Genomic DNA, 20401 nt, shown 5'->3' on the forward strand with positions numbered 1-20401 from the left:
CGTTGATCATTCAAATCCTGAATGCTTAAGACTAAATTGTATTCTAAACCACGGCCGACAAAGTAAGGTTGTTTCACATCTTGGAATTGCAGATGGAACTCGAAGTTCAAGCAAAGTGATCGAGGTAGTTCATAAAATTTGCAGATATGGCCTATAAATATAGGATACACGAGTTTTAACAAGCTTCAGTTTGTGGGCCTTGTAATATTCGCATGTGCGACATTCACTTAAGAGGAAGCTGTAACTGATTGTGCTGACCCCTATCGCTAATTATGTGTTGCATAATTGTGTCAGTGACGGTGTTGCCGAAGGCTGCGACATGATGCTGTGGTGTATTTGTTCACACCTGCATTGAGCTCAACGTATTCACGTAACACGAAGATTTGTATACAAGTGCAAAATTTTCTGAAATAAATATACAATTAAGTTTATGCACCGGCATATGTGCAAACTAGCACATGCACCATAAACGGGCCCCAGAGCACGTCTTGAACGTATAATGCTTGAGGAAAATATTACTTGCTTCTATGTATCAGAGATCATGTATTATCGCTGAATTGAATTGAATTCTGGGGTTTTACGTGCCAAAACCACGATTTGATAATGAGGCACGCCGTAGTGGGGAATTCCGGATTAATTTCGACCACCAGCTAGGGATCTTTAACGTGCCCCAATGCACGAGACGTAGGCGTTTTTGCATTTTGTCACCATCGAAATGCGGCCGCCGCGCAGGCATTCGATCCCGCGACCTCGTGCTTAAACACCATAGTCGCTAAGCCACCGCGGCGGGTCTTCATTATCGCTCTCAAGATTGATTTTTTTGCTGTGATTGCTGAATCTATGTCACCACCTCAGACTCGTTCCATCAAAGAGACTTTGCGAAGGTTATTCGCAGATTTACTCCTATAATTCAGGCTGTGGACGTCATTTTTTTCCGGCCATGGACGACATGACAAAAAACTTTGTTCATGAATTAAAGCGGCAGAAGAAAATGCCATGAAAAAAAAATGAAAAGGAAGAACACGCTACGTTCCTTCCTTCACCCTGAAGTTTGCAAGAGGTCTTGGGCTCCCGTGTTTCAAGACGGGTGGCGGGCGGTGAGTAAAACAAAAGCAAAAGAAAGCATAGTACAGCCGAACAACGCTGGATGAAGTACTGCCCTGTGCGCAATCCTTACCAGCTTGCTGTGAACTACGAAAAATGAAAGCGCAATGAAGAATTGAGGCCAAATTTTTGCTACTCATATCTACCATGACAAGCAATATTAGCCGGCTGTAGCACGCTTATTAATTGCTAAAATCAAGGTTGCTACGCGATATCTCATTTGGAACTGATTTACGTTGAAAATCATTGTTCATGCCAGGTTGAGCGCATTGAATACCGTATCGTGTTTTTTTTAATGTCAGTCTTAGTGATGAACTATGTGTGCTTTTGCTTCCCGACTCCTATGCTTGTTTCCTAGTGCGTACTGTTTCAAAACGTTGCTTTAAAAACTGAAATAGCAGTGCTAAGAATACGGTTATTAGTTTTTTTTATTCTCGCGAGCAGTGCTGCTAAAGTGTATTCATGTTTTTCTGTTTCTACATCGCGCTGCTTGATTTTCCTAGGACGCAGTCTATCAATCATCTTTCCTCGATTTTAGCTCATGAATCCCTTCTCTAACTTCCAACCATCCCCCGCCGTTTCTCCTTATTCTTGTATTGCCCTGATGTCTGCTTCGTTGGAATACATTGTACAGCTGTCAGGGCCTCAGTCAGGGGTATGTTAGCAGCTTTAGTCCTAACTCTTTTGGTTTTCTGTAAGAAAACTGAAGCATTTGTGAAAAACATTTCGTAACTTTTTCTGCACAATGACAAGTTTTATTAATAACCAACAGATGTTCTTGTTACGGCCGTTGTGTAACATGTATTTTTGTTTACCTGCGTTTCTTGTGCTCTATATTTCCCGATTATCGATGTACCGTCCCGGTCACACAATATTCCGAGTAGAAGCCCGCCAGGTACTCGTACATGAACAAAATCAACGACATTTAAGGAGGGACGAGGCACTTAAATTAACTTTATAATTTTTTGAACAATTTGAGTGAAATTGGCATAGTTAACGTATCTTTACAGCTGATTCAAAAAATGCGATTATTGCCTTTCTAGAAGAAATATTTTTTGATTTCCAAAACAGGATGTTCTTTGTTTAGGGCCTATGCGACTCTTCGAGCAGACCAGCTCATGAACTAGAATTGTGCTTTCTGCCACAAGCAACCTTTAAAATTTTTGAAAGTGGTCACTGAGCATTGGGTGTCACCCAATGCAATTGGGTGTCACCCAATCACCCAAAGGCTTTGTCACCACAAGTATGCAATGGCGATGCAATGGCGTGTCAACAACACCAACGTGCGCTTGCTTCAACTTGCTACAAAACGGCCACTTTCGTAAGTAATGCTTAGCGAAGCACGCGATTCAGTTGTCATGGAATTTGGCTACGCTTACTTATAACGTACGTGGAGTCTTGATAAACGAACATCGCGTAAACAGAACACCATCCTCATGGTTGGTTGGTTTTGTATTCATTCAATGGTCTCTGCAATGTCTTTAAGTAAATGGAGCTCCTGTTAAACGAAACCAATTTCCCTGGTCCCTTGACGTTCCGTTTAAAGAGAGTCCGCTGTACTACATATTTTTAGTTCCTCCAGTGGACGGTCTAACAGCCCATTGAAAAGTGGGAGTTATTGAGCGCTGCTAGAGTCCTTGCTTACATTTCATATAACGTCTCGGCAATGTAATGCATTCCAGTTCCCTTCTCTAGTATGTGCAATTTCCTGTCCTGCTTATGTATGAAGTCGCAGTTTCTTGCACATGATAAAGTTTCGAACCAACCACTCAGGTCGATCTCCGCATGTCTGCTCACTAATAACTACAGTTGCCTGCAGATTATAATGTGCAACAAGGCATTACCTTTGGCTTGGACACAATGGCCACGGCTATGCACAGGCGCCTCTGTAGGCCTAGGGAAAGGTTGACGGGCTCTTCTGAACGGTACGGCATGAGGTCCAAGTCGTGCAGAAGGGTGACAACTTCCAGCCGCACGTCTTTGTAGGGAGTGCCCTTGACCTGCAATATACACTGACGCTAAGAGCAGTGGCTGACGACACGAAATATTCTGTTCCGTCCTTTCATTGTTTTTTAAGTAATTTCGCAGAGTAGGCAGGTACATAAACTCCATGTGCGGAATGCTTGCGTCACCACCACGAGCTTAAATGTGAGGTATAGTTTCGATTTTTTGCCGATTTTCTCACGGCGAGCGAGCTGCTATTTGCCTACAAGTCGTTAATCACGTAAAAACTAGCACTACTTCTCCAGTTTTGAACCCTCATCAAGTACATATACTATATTATACCTTGAATGTTAAAATGTTGCAAGATGTTTCATTCATTGTTCTCACTTGTATAATGGCTGTCTCATTTTTAAATGCAGAATCCTTGCGGCCAAACGTTGCCTTTCACCGTCACGCTGTCATTCTAACCTTCTTTCCCAACAGCTTTCTTGGTAGCATGCGATACATTTTTGCGCATCCTTCTCGCCGCAAGAGGAGCTGTGGTGTCAAGAAGGCAGCAAGACATCCTGCATCAAACTGTTTGCGCCGTCGTGACTGTACCATGCACTGCACAGATGGGTCTGAAGTTCCCGTGCCACTAATAGTTCCAGTACTACGTGGCCTTAATAGAGCCACCATGCCATGCCAACACATATATCCGTACAACGACAGTTTCAACTGCGACAGCTTGTTTTCGGAGCCGGTTTCTGACACCGAAGTTGCGTCAGCATCTTTAAGCCTCAATAACAGTTCAACCTGCGATACACATGAACTTTAAATCAAATCGATTAGATTTGTAATAGAGATTTTATTTCTTCTTTTCACGTTCCTATTTTACCTATGTTTTCTAAAAGCAATTTTGCTTAACAAAATGCCAATCGCTAATGTCACGGCAATTCACAAGAAAGGCGACGAATACTGTTTTGGAAACTACCCACCTGTATCTCTGCTTCCCGTATTCTCCAAATGATTTTAAGTTACCCTATCCCAATTAGTGGCCCATATAGAGAAACAGTCTTATTAATGGCAATTTTGTTTTTGCGGAAAGAAGTCTACTGAGCTAGCCCTTCTCCATAAAAAGGAATACATTCTTAGCATCTTTGAAAACAAATAAATGGTACTGGGTGTTCTTGTGGACTTCTCCAATTATTTTGATTGTTTAAGTCACGCCTGACTGACAAAGAAACTTTAATTAGGGGGTATTCAAGTGGATATGAATAGTGGTCTTTACAACTACTTAAATTGTATATCTCAAATTGCAAACAGTATGTCAGCCTCAATGGATTTGATTCCGACGCTAGAAAAAACACTTGTGTGGTGCATCAAGAAAGCTTACTAGGCCCGACATTATTCAATGTTTACATTAATGATATAATAAATATAGGCAAAGATGCAGCGTTTTTCATATACGCGGACATGATATAGTAAATATAGGCACCGATTCTGGGTATTTCATATACGGGGCCGACACTCCTATTTCTTCCAGAGCGATTAACTGTGAAAGGCTGATAAAAAAGACAATACAGCTCTAACGATGTTGTATAAATAGACGCAGCTGAACAGTGTTCAAGTAAATGCTACTAATATAAATCAGTTATCTTCAGTGCAAAGCGGTACCGTAACAGGTACAGGTAACAAAGTTGTTGAGTCTATTGGTGTTATGTTTCACGAAATGATGCTATGGAATTGCCACGTCGACTCTATTTTGCCAAAATTGGCATGAGTTGGCCAATAAATCGCTATAGAACTCTTCTTCCTCTTGAGATAAAAAAGGTAATATATATTTCCCTATTTTGCTCACATGTTAACTAATGTCATCTTGTTTTGGGTACGACCTCTAAAAGCAATCTCCAGAAAATATACACCTTGCAAAAAAGAAAGAAGAAGCCGTGAGATCGATGTTTCACCTGAAGTTAAATCAAAGCTAATGGCATCTTTCTTGCAATGCCAACATAGCTAGTGCATTCACAGTGTATAATATTAATCTTATATCAAGCTACAAAAAAGCGAAGGCCTATTACGCCCAGTACAACACATCACACAACCCTGCCTCTCTTAACTAGGATCTACGCTGTTTATAATACACGACATGCCTCCTCATGGCTCGTCCAAACACACCGCACAAATTATGGCAGCTATTCTCGTATCAACTTCCCAACCTGATAAATTGCATAATATCGACCCACTCACGCGACATTTGTCAGAACTTCTTTACTGTATGCATTTGTATCAACGATGCACTGACCAACACACAGATCTACACGATCTGTATTTCAGCTTATATTTCAGTTTTTTAGTGATGTTGTAGATTTTTTGTTCACGTGAAACTGCTCTGTCATCATTGTTATTATGCGCACTTCTCAATTGTCAATGTACACGTGGGCTTGTGAAGCTCTTGTAGCTTTAATCCTCGGCCCCCTCATTCTTGTGTTGGAATAAATAAATACATAAATTAATTAAATTATAATTAAATTTATCTATGCTGCGCACACGTAAATAACGTCAACGGGTCACGCAAGGACTACGTCACGCAGCTCCAAGATAAATAGCGGCGCGGTACAACCATTTCCAACACCGAAGCATCTTTACCTCGCTAACAGTGGAGTGCGGGCCACTCTTTCGTGCCAGAATAACTGCCTCACTCAATGATCTTATATCACTCTTCGAGATTATCGTGCTCATCGGCAGAGTACTTACACTTTGCGCAATAAGAGTGATGTACACTCGGCGTCAAAAGTAAACAGACCGCAATATCTAGGATAAAGTCGAATATCGTCGAATAGCCGGGCACTCATCCTCATATTTAGATTTCGAGCCAGAAGAGGTACATTTGGAAGACAGAGCTGCACAGTTTTATTGACTATGGTTGCAAACTGCTCTGAAACTAATAGTTTCTATGATCACGTGGGCCGTAAACTCGGATGATATTCAGAAACATTATCGAACATGGAATTGACTACAGGCCAAACAGTTTCTCCTACAAAGCTTTCAGTCGACCATTATTTCATAGAGGGCACGAATAACAACCTACTGCGTTGAATAGTCGGTCAGCACAGGATAAACCTCTGACAAAGCAATAAAAGTGTGTTCCAATAAAAGCTTCTTCGCTTCGTCCTTTTACGAACCCTATCATCACTGCCTTTCTGATTACGCTAAAAAGCTTTACTTTAAAAACCAAGGCCGTGTTTACAGCTCTGCGAGTTACGTGATTCAATATTTACACACACACGGTTGCTCTTTCATAAGGAAATTGCCAACATTTCATTGCTGCTGAGTGAACGTTGAGTGTAAGAAAATAAGCTAGTTGCGCTACAATGAATGAACAAGAGGTGCTAAAGACAACAACAAAGCTAACTTACTGTAGCGAAGAAGATCAGATGCTCCTCAACCGTGAGGTCGTTGAAGAGTATGACATTTTGAGGGCAATAACCAAAGCTCTCGCGGGCGTCTCTTGTGCTGGTTGTGATGTCATAGCCGCCAACTATGATGTTGCCCGAGCTACATTTTGTGAATCCTGGAGATAAGCGAATTGACTGGAATCAGGACATTTAATATCGGCATGACATATGATGTGCGTCGATGTGATGCGAGTTTCAGCGAATACTAACAGATTCCCGAAGAAGACAGTGCAATAGAAATGAACAGAGTACTTTTCAATCGTGCAGGAATAAGCCGTAAGTATTAAAGTAACTAATCTATGAATACATTTTATTAAAAGAGGGCACACGCTGCATACGGTTTCAGTGCCGGTCAGGCACTGAACGGATATATATGCTTGGTGTGATTTCTGAATGTCCCATCAGTTTCGAGATGTTAGCTTGCATAAGCCACCCAAAGAAGATTGGCATTATTACGCAATTATACAATATTAAACAGCTTTTTTTATAGTTTGCTGGTGCAAATCTCGCATTTTTGCATTGCACAGAACCCCACAATCTCCACTGCACTGTTCTTAAGAATGATGATAGGCCCTCGATGAAGCACTTTATGTCCAAATCTAATGAAATTTCCGAAATTCTGGTTAAGAAATGTTCGCTTGAAATTCACACAGGCATGATCACAAAAATGATACGGCACATGATATACAAATGCTAGGTTTATTGACGCCTTGTAGGAATAAATGAAATTGTACAAGAAAGAAGCAAAGGAACGGCATTGTGGGCAACGCTGTGTGCCACTTTATTATGCAATATTAAGCGGGCTTTTCTGCTCAGTGCCATCGAGAACTGCCTGTTCTTCTAAAAAAAATCAACAATGCACTGTTCTCAGCTCAATTGCCCCTAAGGCCAAAAAGCTTCAGTTTCAGGTGTCATAGTACATCTGAGTAGTTAAAACGTCTAAACAATGTTACATTTCAAACAAAACGTCTGACACCCGATGGTTGTAGAATCCGATGGCTAAAACGCGCAAAGTCCTTTGTTATATTTATATGCCCCGCACCTGAGCGTTCAGCAGAGCGAGGGGTTTCGTGATAGCCGATGCGCTGCATGTGATAATATGTTCACTGATGGAACAGTCTACGTGTGGGGCATGATGCCAGTTGGCTTCATAATAGGCAAAGGAAACAAATTATGGCAAATCAAGGTTCAAGATAGCAAAATCTGCGGTCCAGCTGACTGTAGCACGAAACTACGACAGGAACCTCAAAACTTCAAGGGAACTACAAATATGTGCCCATTTCGGAGAAACCAGTGTGGGTTTATTTTGTGGCTTCATGCTACTGTCGGATAGATAGATAAATAACTTTATTGAATACCGAGGGAGGAGAGCCAGGTTTTACCCCGACCCCCTTGGGGGCCGCTCCCACGTTGGGACAGGCAGGGAGTACCTGCCCGCGGCATCGTGGGCCCCTTGGATTGCCCGAAGCTGACGGTGACGATCCGTGCTTTTGATGGCGGAATAAAAGCCTCCTCTTGAGTTGATTCTTGCCTTGAGTTCCTTGGGTATGTGGGGGCAGTCCCACATCATGTGTTCAAATGTACACACACAGCCACAGTCCGGGCAGTCAGGAGATATATCCATATATACCGAAACGCTAGCTAGACAGGGGTAAACCCCTGTCTGTAGCAGTCTGAGCGTAATTTCTTGTCCCCTGGTGAGATGCGAATGGGGTGGAGGAAAGACCCTACGACCTAAGCGATAATGCGAAGTGACTTCGTTGAATGTCGCTAGAATGCCCCGCGACCCTCGATCAGCCACATCCCCATCCAGAGGTTTGACCCCGGGCGGGGCGGAGCGGTCCAACGACCTAGGGCCGTGAAGCCCCGCGCGGAAGGAAAGTCCTCGCGCCCGGGCGTGGGCCAATTCGTTGGAGTTGGTGATGCCGCCGATCGTGGAGCCCATATGGGCCGGGAACCAAACAATCTCGTGAGGAGTGACAGTCCTACCTCTGAGAATCCTAGCAACAAGCGGGGAGACCCTCCCAGAAGCAAAGGCTCTAACCGCCGAACGTGAATCCGAATGGATATGATAACGGGTGGAGTCCAAACGCCCTAGTGCGATGGATATTTGCTCAGCTATTGCCGGGGAAGCTGCCTCGACAGAGCATGCCGACATTAATGTACCTCGGTCAGAGACCACAACGGCCACATAACGATTCCTATCTGTGCGTGCTGCGTCCGTGAAGGTCGACGATCCCAAGTTTAATTGTACTTGCTCCAAGATTTTCTTGGCTCTAGCCCTACGCCTTGCGATGTTAAATTGAGGGTGCATATTCCTAGGAATAGGTTTAACCACGAGCACCTGTCCAATGGCGGAGTCAAGAGAGGTCATCCGCTCCTCCTGTAGTATTGTAGTAATTCCGGCATGCGCCAAAATCTCCCGACCCACCCGGGTGACCGACAGGCGATAGATCTGCGCCGTACGTTGAACCTCTATAATTTCATACAGCGTGTTGTGTATTCCTAATGCTAACAGCCCCTCCGTGCTAGTTCCGATTGGAAGGCCGAGCGCCCTTTTAACAGTTTTACGGATCAGTACATTCAGCTTCTCCCTTTCAGCAGCGAGCCAATTATGTAAAGACGCAACATAATGAACATGGCTCATGAGGAAAGCATGAAAGAGGTGAAGAAGATTGCCCTCCCTCATGCCTCCTCTCCTGTTAGAAACTGATAATGAGTCGAAGCGTAGCAGCAGTATGTTGCTCTAATCTACGTAGAGTTTCCGTGTTATGTCCGTTCGCAGAGATGAACATACCAAGTATTCGGATTCAGGTAACCTTGGGAATTGTATCCCCACTAGCAGTCAATAATGTGACATCCACCTCCTCCGGAGGGACCCAGTCCTTGGGTCGCCGTCCCTTTCTGGTGGGCTTGTATATTAATAGCTCCGATTTACTAATTGAAAGCTTTAAGGACATACGACTGATGTTCCTTTCGACCGTGTTGACCGCCTCCTGCAATCTCTCCTCGAGGTGCCCTATATACGGCACCACCGCGGACCCAAACTGTGATGTCATCCGCGTAGAGTGCACTTTCCAATCCCTCGAGTTCGTCCAGTTCCCGAGCAATGCGAGCCATGCCAATATTGAAAATAAGCGGGGAGACGGCTGCCCCCTGAGGGGTTCCATGCGAACTATAATTCGTAGCCTCCTGACTTCAGCTTCCCCAACCTAAGAGTGGCTGTTCGCTCACTGAGAAAAGCCGCAGCAAATTGATAAAACCGCGTACCCAGGTTCATGTCGTTTAGGGATTCCAATATGTGGGTATGCGATATGTGGTCAAATGCCTTAGCCAGATCGAGAGCAAGTAAAGCCCTGGCATCGCGAGTGCTATCGTCAAAGATATGAGATTTAAGCAGAAGCATCGCATCCTGCGTTGAGAGATGGGGACGGAAACCCACCGTATCCGGAGGGAGGAGACCCTCGTCTTTGATAAACGCAGATAATCTGTTATTGACAACGTGCTCATAGACCTTTCCAACACAAAATGTAAGTGAGATGGGGCGGAGGCTGTCAAGGCTGGGCTTCTTGCCCGGCTTAAGGATGAGGACCACCTCCGCATGTCTCCATTCCTCGGGGAAAGTGCCAGTGGCCCAGTGGTGGTTAAAAAGGTCGGTGAGAAAGTCAATCGAAGCATCATCAAGGTTTCTCAGTGTCGTGTTAGTTATCTGGTCAGTCCCGGGTGCCGACCTGCCATTGAGATCCATTAGCGCCATTCGAACTTCAGTTGACTGTCGGATAGAGGGCACTCTCCATTTCAGAGAGCGGCTTAAGTAGAGAAGGCGACTGACGAAGGGTCGGAAGTACTACGGGCCATAAAAACTGCGGCCACTGAGCGCACATCGATATAAGAATAAGGGGAGGAAGAGAGAAGGTGAGCGCTATGAATGAGATTTGCCAGAACTCCTAGTAGGGCCCACTGTAAAGGAAATGAGCTCACCTCGTCCTTTTTCCCCCTTATTTTTATGCCGCGCTTAGTGGTCACAGTTCTTATGATCCGTAAAGCCGTATGAGCTGCCTAGCCGAACAACAAGTATAACCCAAGAGTCAAAAGCCGGGCAAAGCGTATTAGCATGACAGCGAGTGCGCGCTATGGTTGTCGCGTGTAGTTGTGGAATATCTACAGGTACACTAGTCGTGCAAAGCGTACCAACGTTCGCAAGGTAGGTGAAAGAGTAGAGTGCATGGGATAGTTGGGAAAGATCAGACGGTACGACTATATGCAGGGGTGCCTCAGGGCCCCATTGCTTTCCTATACAAAAACTGTCAGCCCTTCCACTGGGGTGGAGATGGAAGACCAGCGAAGCTGTGCTATGGTGGGAATTATGTGTTTCCAATTATGACTATTAAGATGTGATGGTGTAATTGGTTATGTGAACTATTAAATAATGAGAAATATACATGATCCGCTAGTCTTCATTTATTTAGTGAGCACAAAGACCATGGCCTTATGGTCGCTACGGTACACCCCCATAGGGTGTACGGCAAAGGTTGGCACGTTCTTCATAAACACGTCACCAACACCGCGCGCTTGGTGCGAACGCGGGCAAAACGCCGCGAGCCTCGCGGTTGCGCTTGGCTTTTTTGGCCCGATTGTCGTCCGTGGCGGTGGCCCGCCGGCGCCGATGACATTGTTGCCTCTGCTGTCGTTCGCGGCGTATATGGCCAACGACCTCTTGTTCGGCTAGGGCTTCCGAACCACTGGACGTACTTTCTGCTGCGTACGTTCTTTCGCTGCGTTTGCGCGCCCATTCGCGCTTCTGGGCACGCAGTCGCTCGTTGCGTTGTTCCCCAGAACGAACGGCACGCGGCCGGGCCATGGCGAGTCGTAAGCGCAACTGATAATTAAGAGCGCTAGCGCGATGTCTACCTGAGGGAACGGCTAAACGCCGTTGTCGACACTGTTAGGAGAGAGGCGGGCAAGAGCCTAGAGAGAGTCAGGGGCACAGGCGGCAGAGGCCGGCAGGGCTAGGCAGGGCTGCGCGCATGCGCCGCAGCGGGAGAGCGGGCACGCGCACGCAGAGTGTAGGGTGCTCGATGACCTCCTCGCCCACCGCTCCCCTTCCACTGGGAAGTCGCGTTTGCTCTCCGTCGTGCGTTCGCTCACTGTGAAAGCGCGCGACGGACGCGCGGCCAAAGAGAGTTTTTTTCTACATCCGGACGCGAACATCGAAAAGTGAGCCCTTTAACAGCTTCGCTGTAAATAGAGTGGGAATTCGATGTCGGCACAAGGAGTGGTTTCTAAAGCCACTGGTTTAGCGACTGTAACACCGGAGTACCCTATAATAACCTTAAACTGAAGTTTTCTATGCCCCCATCCCATTGTTTGGGGTCAGTCGTTCTGCCGATGGCCGAGTTCTTGCCTAGCCGAGTATACGCTTCTCCACTATGAAGCAAAATTATACAGATCCCAGGCACTTTGGTAATCGGTGTTAGCAGGGGCGGATCCAGGTTTTTTTCTGAGGGGGGGGGGGGGGGGGGGGTCAGCTTCTGTCAATGATGATGATGATAGTAGCCTTTCTGATTTACCGAAATGCACCGTTTCTGCTCACGATAAACCCGCGTTTTATACGGCTAGAGCAACACCTGTAGCCCGCCGTGGTGGCTCAGTCAGCTCAGGTGTTGCGCTGCTGAGCACGAGATCGCGGGATCGAATCCCGGCCGCGGCGGCCGCATTTCGATGGAGGCGAAATGCAAAAACGCCCTTGTGCTTGCGTTGTAGTGCACGTTAAAGAACACCAGGTTGTCAAAATTAATCCGGAGCCTTCCACTACGGCGTGCCTCATAATCAGAACTGGTTTTGGCACGTAAAACCCCAGTAAGAGGAAGAAGCCCTTTAGCGAAGCCTGGTATCGGTTTCTCCGAGCTTATAGGAAAAGGACGTTACCCAATACAGCCATGTGCTTGGCGGCTGTGCCTGATAATAGAGGGTGTTCAAAACTAAGATTTATATGGTTTTCTTAAAATTAGGCACGGGGAGGCACGCGAAGACCACCTGTGCAAATAAGTTATGTGGCCATGTGGGCACAAAGTGAGATGATAATTATCGCTGTGAGCAGCCGAATTAACTAAAGTTGAACAATTATTTTTTCTTCGACTGCAGTAAGTGGGTATGTTTGCATTGAAAACTTAGAGACAGTCGTGTTTCTACACAGTATCGATCGGAAGAATCATTCTAGCGTGTTCGTGCTCCGAGATATCCGACTCCAAATTTCAATTGTCGTACTGCGCAGAGTTATCGAGTCGATGCGGGAGTGGTTTATGCTTTGCGTTGCTGTGGAAGGGAGGCATTTTGAACATTTTTTAGTTCATTGACATCCTGATTGGTGAAGTGTTGTCATGAGATTTGTGCATGACAACACCAAACTTAAAGCGGCAGTATGTATGAAATATTCCTTAGCATAGCTAAAAAGGTTTCTGCGGTTGATGGTGTAGTTGTTGCTTTTGATTTCAATAAAACTTACAATACTTGAAAATAAGCAGTCACTTTATTTGCGTATAGTCCAGGCAATGACCATGCCCGGTCGTGTAGTCACCATTACGCACGCGCATTGCCCTCCGGCTTCTCCGCTCGCGCCATTATCTCGGCGTGGCAGCTGTCGCCAGCATTACAGGCTGCGCGGTCGCGTGTTACGACAGCGGTTACGGGTTCTTCGATTTTTTTTCGCCAGCCGTGAGGGGAAGGGGGACAGTTATTATCTTTGTCAATGACTCCGCCGCGTTGTCAGACTAAACGCCGCACTCAACAGCCGCGTCACATCATGGAAGAGCTTTGCGCCAATCTTCCCTCTCTTGCATGCGTAATCATGCGAACGACAATTAAAATTTGGAGTTGGATATCTCAAAGCATAGACATGCTAGAAGAATTATTCCAAGTGAAACTGTGTAGAAACACGACTGCCTCTAACTTTTGAATACAAACATACAAACTTACTGCAGTCAATACTAAATAGCTAATTATTCAATTTTAGGTAATTCGGCTGCTGACAGCGATAATTATCATCTCACCTTGTGTCCCCCTGGCCACATAACTTATTTGCGCAGGTGCTCTTTACGTGCCTCCCAGTGCCTAATTTTAAGAAAACCATCAAGCTTAATTTTGACCACCCGGTATGTCTAGCCTGTATTGTTTCTTAAAATAAAATTTGGGATGATCTTTCGCAGGTTTGTTATAAATGCGTAAGCACGGGTCCGTCTTTGGAGTTCTGTTGGGACACCTTGATTTCCTTAAGAAGATTCTTTGTGTTCGGCTGAGACACCTTCGTTTGCTTTGGAGCTCCAACGCGGCAACCACTACGCTGGTTGTTTACGATATGCGAATCACCGCGTATGAAGAAGACTCATGACGCCAGCCAGAAGAACGATGTGGCCTAGTAGCCGAGAGCGCGAGCCAGGGTCTACATGTTTTGTTTCCCACGCGACGTCATCCTTTTACACAAGGCGCGCATCTGCTCCCGTTTCTCTAACCACGCGTGGTTAGCGGCCAACGCCCGCGCGCTGGCGTTGGTCGCTGACGTCACGCTCCTCCACTTGGCAGCCGCTGCTCGAGGCTTCGCCACGCTCCGCGAGAACGGCCACTCAGATAATAAACAGATCCGGCGGCTTTGAGCCTCCTATGCTTAATGCACGACAATAAAACTGCGAAGTTACAATGAAAAACTTGTAGCGTACGAACGGTACTGTGCTCGTACTGGGTATTGTCAACGTGTAACTGTGATCACACTTCTTCTTTCTGGGGTTTTACGTGCCAAAACCAGTGATCGCACTGAGTGCTACAGTTAAAAAAGTTGCCTATGCGTAGTTCTCATTTTAGCTGTTAGCTGTTATTTATATATGAACACCTCAGTGAGAGATCCATTTCATTAAGCAGGTTGGTCGCGGAACCGATGACAGCCAATGAGGCAACCAACGACACCTCAATGGGAAACAGAGTTGATCAGGCGCGAAGGCGCTCGCGCGGACATCTGCGTGCTCGGCAAAAGGGACGTCCCCTCGTTCATTCGACGCCACCGATGGGACGAGTAAGGCACGGCCGGCGCCAGGAGGTCCAATGTGTTCATGAGAAAAAATAACTACGGCAACTTCGCGACACCACACCCCCACGGAATACAAATAAGCTCGTGAGCGAGCTAGCTTGCTACATGGCTGATACCACTGGTACTCGCGAAAAATAATTTTGAAGAATGCTGGTGGCCATATTTTTTTTTTTTTTTGTGACAGGGCCATCCCTCTGTCAGCGAGGGGGCGATGCAGAAATCTGAGGGGGGGGGGGGGGGGGTCAGGACATCCGGACATCCCCCCTGGATCCGCGCCTGGGTGTCAGCGAAGCCTAGGTCAGTCGGTAAGACGAAGCGGTACATCACGATAACAGCTCGACAGTGGATTTTGCCGACGATGTGCCCCAGAACAATTCATAGTTGACGGCGGACTTTCTAGCAACTTAACACAGCGTCATAAGTGAGAGATGTCCATAACCTTCAGAGGCTTCAGTTGCTTCACTAAACGCGGTATCTCAGTCCACCTTAGGCCTCATTCACACCTCCGTTCTCCGTCCACCGCCAGGTCACTTCGGCCAGTCAGTCAGAAGCCTCCCAACTCCACCCTTAGGTTATGTCGCCATTCCGTGTGTGTTGGGTTCTTCGTGAACCGACAAAATGCCGATGAACATGCCGCCACATGCAACGAGCACCTTTCCCGTCTGCGGTGTTTCTCCACCGCCGCGTGACGCCAGTATTGAGTGCGCTTTGGGTTCTCGCTCAACCGATGAAGATGAAACCGTGTGCAACCTGTGCTTTTTGTACTCATGTTTTTGGCCACCGGCAGGTGACGCTACGCCGGAAATGCAGAAGCCTCCGAAATCCACCTCCACCACCAGGTGGACTCACTGCGCGTGTCGCTCAAGTAGCGGAGATGTCATCGGATGCAACGAGTGGATTTGTCCCACCCCAAAATTTAATTTGGCCCTGGTCCAAATTTCAAAGTTGGCCCACCACCAAATTTCAAGTTGACCCATTCCGATTTTCAATTGGCCCACCCCGAAATTTCAAGTTGGCCCACCTCCTAATTTCAAGTTGACCCAACCCCAACTATAAGCTTCCCCGTGCATTTTCAAGAGGCCCTTTGTTTCCCTAGGGTATTCTATTTTTATTTATTTTTGGTTTAAATTATTTCTCATCAGTTATAAAGCAACCTATTATCTACATTTACACTATTATAGCGATTAGGTGTCTGAACTTCGTAAATTACACATTTTTGTGCAGATACAAGGCATTACACTTTTCGCGTTACGGGGCTGGGGCACTCGCCAAAGAATGCGTACGCATTAAAAAAATTGCCCGCCAATCCACCCTGTGAAGGTTGTTGGAAAGCGAAGCTTTTTACGCCACCCTCACGGTGACTGCGGCGCACTTGATATTTCACACACTACAACGTAACTTTAGCCACGGCCTTTATTATTATTTACTTCACAACAATGTTCACTACTGATTTATGATCGGTGTGATATACACTACTAGACTACCCCATAGTGGGGTAGTCTAGAAAATGAACCGAAGCAGTTACTAGGCTGGAAGGGTTTCGAATGACGTCAACCCTCTTTCAGCAGCTGCTTTGCAACAGCTGCAATCTAATCTTACGGACCGCGCCGAGCCTGTTTCCGTTGTTTGCCCGCAGCCCTTATCATCCATCATGTTGGCTCATCACTTTGAAGCTTATTTTTGTGGTTTTTCTTGCGAAAACGAGTGCTTAGTTGTACGCTGAATGCCTGAATTCAAGTAAGCTATACTGATATACCTGCAATTGTTAGCTGTTCGTCGGGATCGTTTTTTGATTACAACGACGGACACGACAGAACCCGTGGCTGGTAGAGGTACAAAGCATCGCTTTAAAAATGCGCCCGGCAGTGGGATTCAAACGTAGGTACACCAATGAGCAAAAGTATACGGAATACAGGGTTGCTGAAAAATCCGAATTTCTTTGTAAATTTAAAGCATAAACTGGAATTGAGGTGCACAGTGAAAAGTTCGCAATGCCAAGTTTGGACTGCAGTCCTCAATTTCAAGCGGCGTTCACAGGCAGAGGAAGAAATCGGCTTTATCAGGCAACCCCCGGTCCGTATACTTTTGGTCACGGCTGTGCATCAGCATACTAGCGTGATGCCCTATAAAGGTGAATAATGATGAGGCCACAGCCGAAGCACAAACTGCGCGCCTAGCATATAGTTGCAGAGTGGCATCTTCCTCGGTTGAGCAATAACCTAATGTGCATGGAAGGGTGGCATCACCTGGTGGTAGATTTGGGAGGCTTCTGCATTGCCTAGGTAGCGCTGCTTAGTAGTGGACAGAAAATGGTTGGTGTGATTAGTGAGCCATTCCTTGTGTCACCCGAAGGTTAGGTTGGTGATTGAGCTGTGTTGCGTTTCTGCAAGGCCCACCATCGTGGCAGAGGGAAATTGGGCCATGATTTTGTGGGGATGCACTTGTCACCGAAATACGTTGTGCATCTCTTATCGTGATGCACCGTTTCGTCTTACTGGCTCACCAAACCTTAGCTTACACCAAATCCCAAATTGCATCTAATCTGCATGATATATTTCTATGAACGCCCATTGTAGCTGAATGTTTTACTGAACTTGAACCACGACGTTAGCGACGTTGGCCAATGGACACGCCCCTGCACCTTGTTGAAGTGGCACAAAATTTGGAACGCTATACCATTCCAGAGCGGAACGCTATAGCATTCAAAGATACGTGACTGCTTCTCACGCTTCGCGGCAACAGCACCTTATGTAACCGCAATGTTTACCGGGACTAGCTGGCGGCGACCGCTAAGCTCGATGGCGAGCTTTCTGGTGGAAACAAAGCCTCTTGATTGGGCCAATCCCGAAGGCACAGCAGTGCCAAACAAATTACACGATTTTCAGGTTTCTTATGTTGTTTCGCACTTTTAATATTCCAGTCTGAGAAGAGTTCACATAAAAGGCATGCACTGTCGGTGTTTTGCTTTACGACATTTGTACTGAGCTGTCATTCTCAAAATTCTGAGGAACAACTTTGTCAAGAATGCAAGACACGGTATGAGCAACATTAGTGATAGAATTCTGTGGCAATATAACCTGCATATCATCATCATCATCATCACGAGCCTATATTTATGCCCATTGCAGGACGAAGGCCTCTCCCTGCGATCTCCAATTACTCGTCTTGTGCTAGCTGATTCCAACTTGCTCCTGCGAATTTCCTAAATTCATCACTCCACCTAGTTTTCTGTCGTCCTCGACTGCGCTTCCCTTCTTTTGGTATCCATTTTGTAAGCCTAATGGTCCACCGGTTATCCATCCTACGAATTACATGGCCTGCCCAGCTCCACTTTTTCCGCTTATTGTCAACTAGAATATCGGCTATCCCCGTTTGCTCTCTGATAAACACCGCATTTTCCCTGTCTCTTAACGTTAGGCCTAACATTTTTCGTTCCCTCGTTCTTTGTGTGGTCCTTAACTTGTTCTCGAGCTTCTCTGTTAACCTCCAAGTTTCTGCCCAGTATGTTAGCACCAGTAGAATGCCATGATTGTACACTTTTCTTTTCAACGACAGTGGTAAGCTCCCAGTCAGGATTTGGGAATGCCTGCTGTATGCAATCCAACCCAATTTTATTCTTCTCTAAATTTCCTTCTCATAATCAGGGTCTCCTGTGAGTAATTGACCTAGATAAACGTACTCCTTTACAGACTCTAGAGGCTGGCTGGCGATCCCGAATTCTTGTTTCCTTGCCAGGCTATTGACCGTTATCTTTGACTTCTGCATATTCATCTTCAACCCCACTCTTACACTTTCCCGGTTAAGGTCCTCAATCATTTGTTGTTTTCGTTCCGATTGTTGCTGAATAAGACAATGTCGTCTGCAAATCGGAGGTTGCTGAGATATTCGCCATTGATACTCACCCCTAAGCCATCCCAGTCTAAGAGCTTGAATACTTCTCGTAAGCATTAGTGAATAGCATTGGAGAGGTTGTGTCTCCTTGCCTGACCCCTTTCATGATAATATCTCTCTACTTTTCATGTGCACAACCAAGGTAGCTGTAGAATCTGTAGATATTGGCCAAGATATTCCCGTATGCCTCCTGTACTCCTTGATTACGGAATGCCTCTACGATTGCTGGTATCTCTACATAGTCAACTGCCTTTTCATAATCTATGAAAGCCATATAGAGAGGTCGATTGTACTCCGCAGATACCTCGATTACCCTATTGATGACACGGATATGATTCATCGTAGAATCTTGCTTCCTGAAGCCACCCTGTTCTCTTGGTTGACTGAAGTCAAGTGTTGCCCAGATTCTATTGGCAATTATCTTAGTTAATATTTTATACAATACTGAAAGCAAGCTAATGGGTTTATAATTATTCAATCCTTTAACGTCTCCCTTCTTATAGATTATTATAATGTCGGCATTATTCCAGCTTTCTGGTACACTTGAATTCTTGAGGCGTTTCGTGTAGAGGGCCGCAAGCTTTTCAAGCATAATATCTCCTCCATCTTTGATTAAATCGACTGTTATTTCATCATCTTCAGCCGTTTTTCCCCTGGTGATGTCTTGCAAGGCCCTTCAAGCTTCATCGTGAGTTATATAAGAAGCCTCTGTATTCTGTTCGTCACCACTTCGAGTGAATGTAGCTTAGGTGCTCTGGGCTCTGTACAGCTCAGTATAGAATTTTTCCGCTGCTTTTACTATGTCATCGAAGTTGCTGATGATATTACCCTCCTTATCTTTCAGTGCATACATCTTGCCATCTCCTATACCAAGTTTTCTTCTCACTTATTTCATGCTGGGTCCATATTTTACTGCTTCCTCAATATTTTCCACGTCATAATTTCGAATATCCCTTGCTGTCTTCTTGTTGATCAGTTTTTACAGTTCAGAGAATTCTACATGATTTCTCGAATTTGACACTTTCATGCTTTGTCGTTTCTTTATTAGGTCCTTTGCTACTTGGGAGAGCTTACCTACTGGTTGCCTTGGTGCCTTACCTCCCACTTCAATTGCTGCTTCTGAGATCAGCCTAGTTACGGTTTCATTCATTACTTCTATGTTGTCTTCATTTCCTGTTCTAAAGCTGCACAGTTCTTTGCGAGCACCAGCCTGAATTGTTCTGCTTTTACCCTTACTGCATCTAGGTTGGCCTGTTTCTTCTTGACTAATTTAATCTTTCTCTCTTCAAGTTGAGAGAAATACTAGACCTCACTAACCTATCGTCACTGCCCTTTACCCTACCTAACACTTCTACATCCTGCACTATGCTGGGATCTACAGAGAGTATGAAATATATTACATTCCTTGTTTCTCCATTAGGGCTTTTCCAGGTCCACTTCTTGTTGCTGCGCTTCCTGAAGAAGGTATTCATTATTCGGAGCCTCTTCCTTTCCGCGAATTCTACCAACATCTCTCCTCTAGTGTTCCTAGAATGCCGTAGTTGCCAATTGCTTGCTCGCCAGTCTGCTTTTCCCCCACTTTTGCATTGAAGTCGCCCATGACTACAGTATACTGAGTTTGCATCTTCCTCATCGCTAGTTCACCATATTTATAAAACGGTTCAATTTCTTCATCATCGTGACTGGAGGTTGGGGCCTAGGCTCGTACTACCGTCATTTTTACCTCCTATTCAGCTTTATTACGACGACTGTTATCCTCTCAGTAATGCTGTAGAATTCATCAATGTTGCCCGCTGTGTCCTTATGGACTAGAAATCCTACCCCGAATTCTCTCTTACCTGGAAGACCTCTGTAGCAGAAGATGTGGCCGTTAGTCAGCACTGCATAAGCCTGGGCAGTTCTTGTAACCTCACTAAGTCCAATAATATCCCATTCAATGCCTGATAAT

At 45.6% G+C, this 20401-nt stretch overlaps 1 protein-coding gene across 1 annotated transcript in view; it reads right to left on the minus strand.

Annotated features, from left to right (window-relative positions):
- The window catches only part of LOC119440341 (phospholipid-transporting ATPase ABCA3), an 80390-nt gene that overhangs the window by 14525 nt on the left and 45464 nt on the right, over positions 1 to 20401 (minus strand). The window contains exons 10-11 of the mRNA XM_037705261.2: positions 6447 to 6601; positions 2949 to 3104 (exon numbers count right to left, since the gene is read on the minus strand). Of these exons, the coding sequence (XP_037561189.2) occupies positions 2949 to 3104; positions 6447 to 6601 (311 nt within the window). The remainder of the gene's footprint in view (positions 1 to 2948; positions 3105 to 6446; positions 6602 to 20401) is intronic.

The sequence above is a fragment of the Dermacentor silvarum genome, chromosome 2 (genome assembly GCF_013339745.2).
Source record: "Dermacentor silvarum isolate Dsil-2018 chromosome 2, BIME_Dsil_1.4, whole genome shotgun sequence".
NCBI lineage: Eukaryota > Metazoa > Arthropoda > Arachnida > Ixodida > Ixodidae > Dermacentor > Dermacentor silvarum.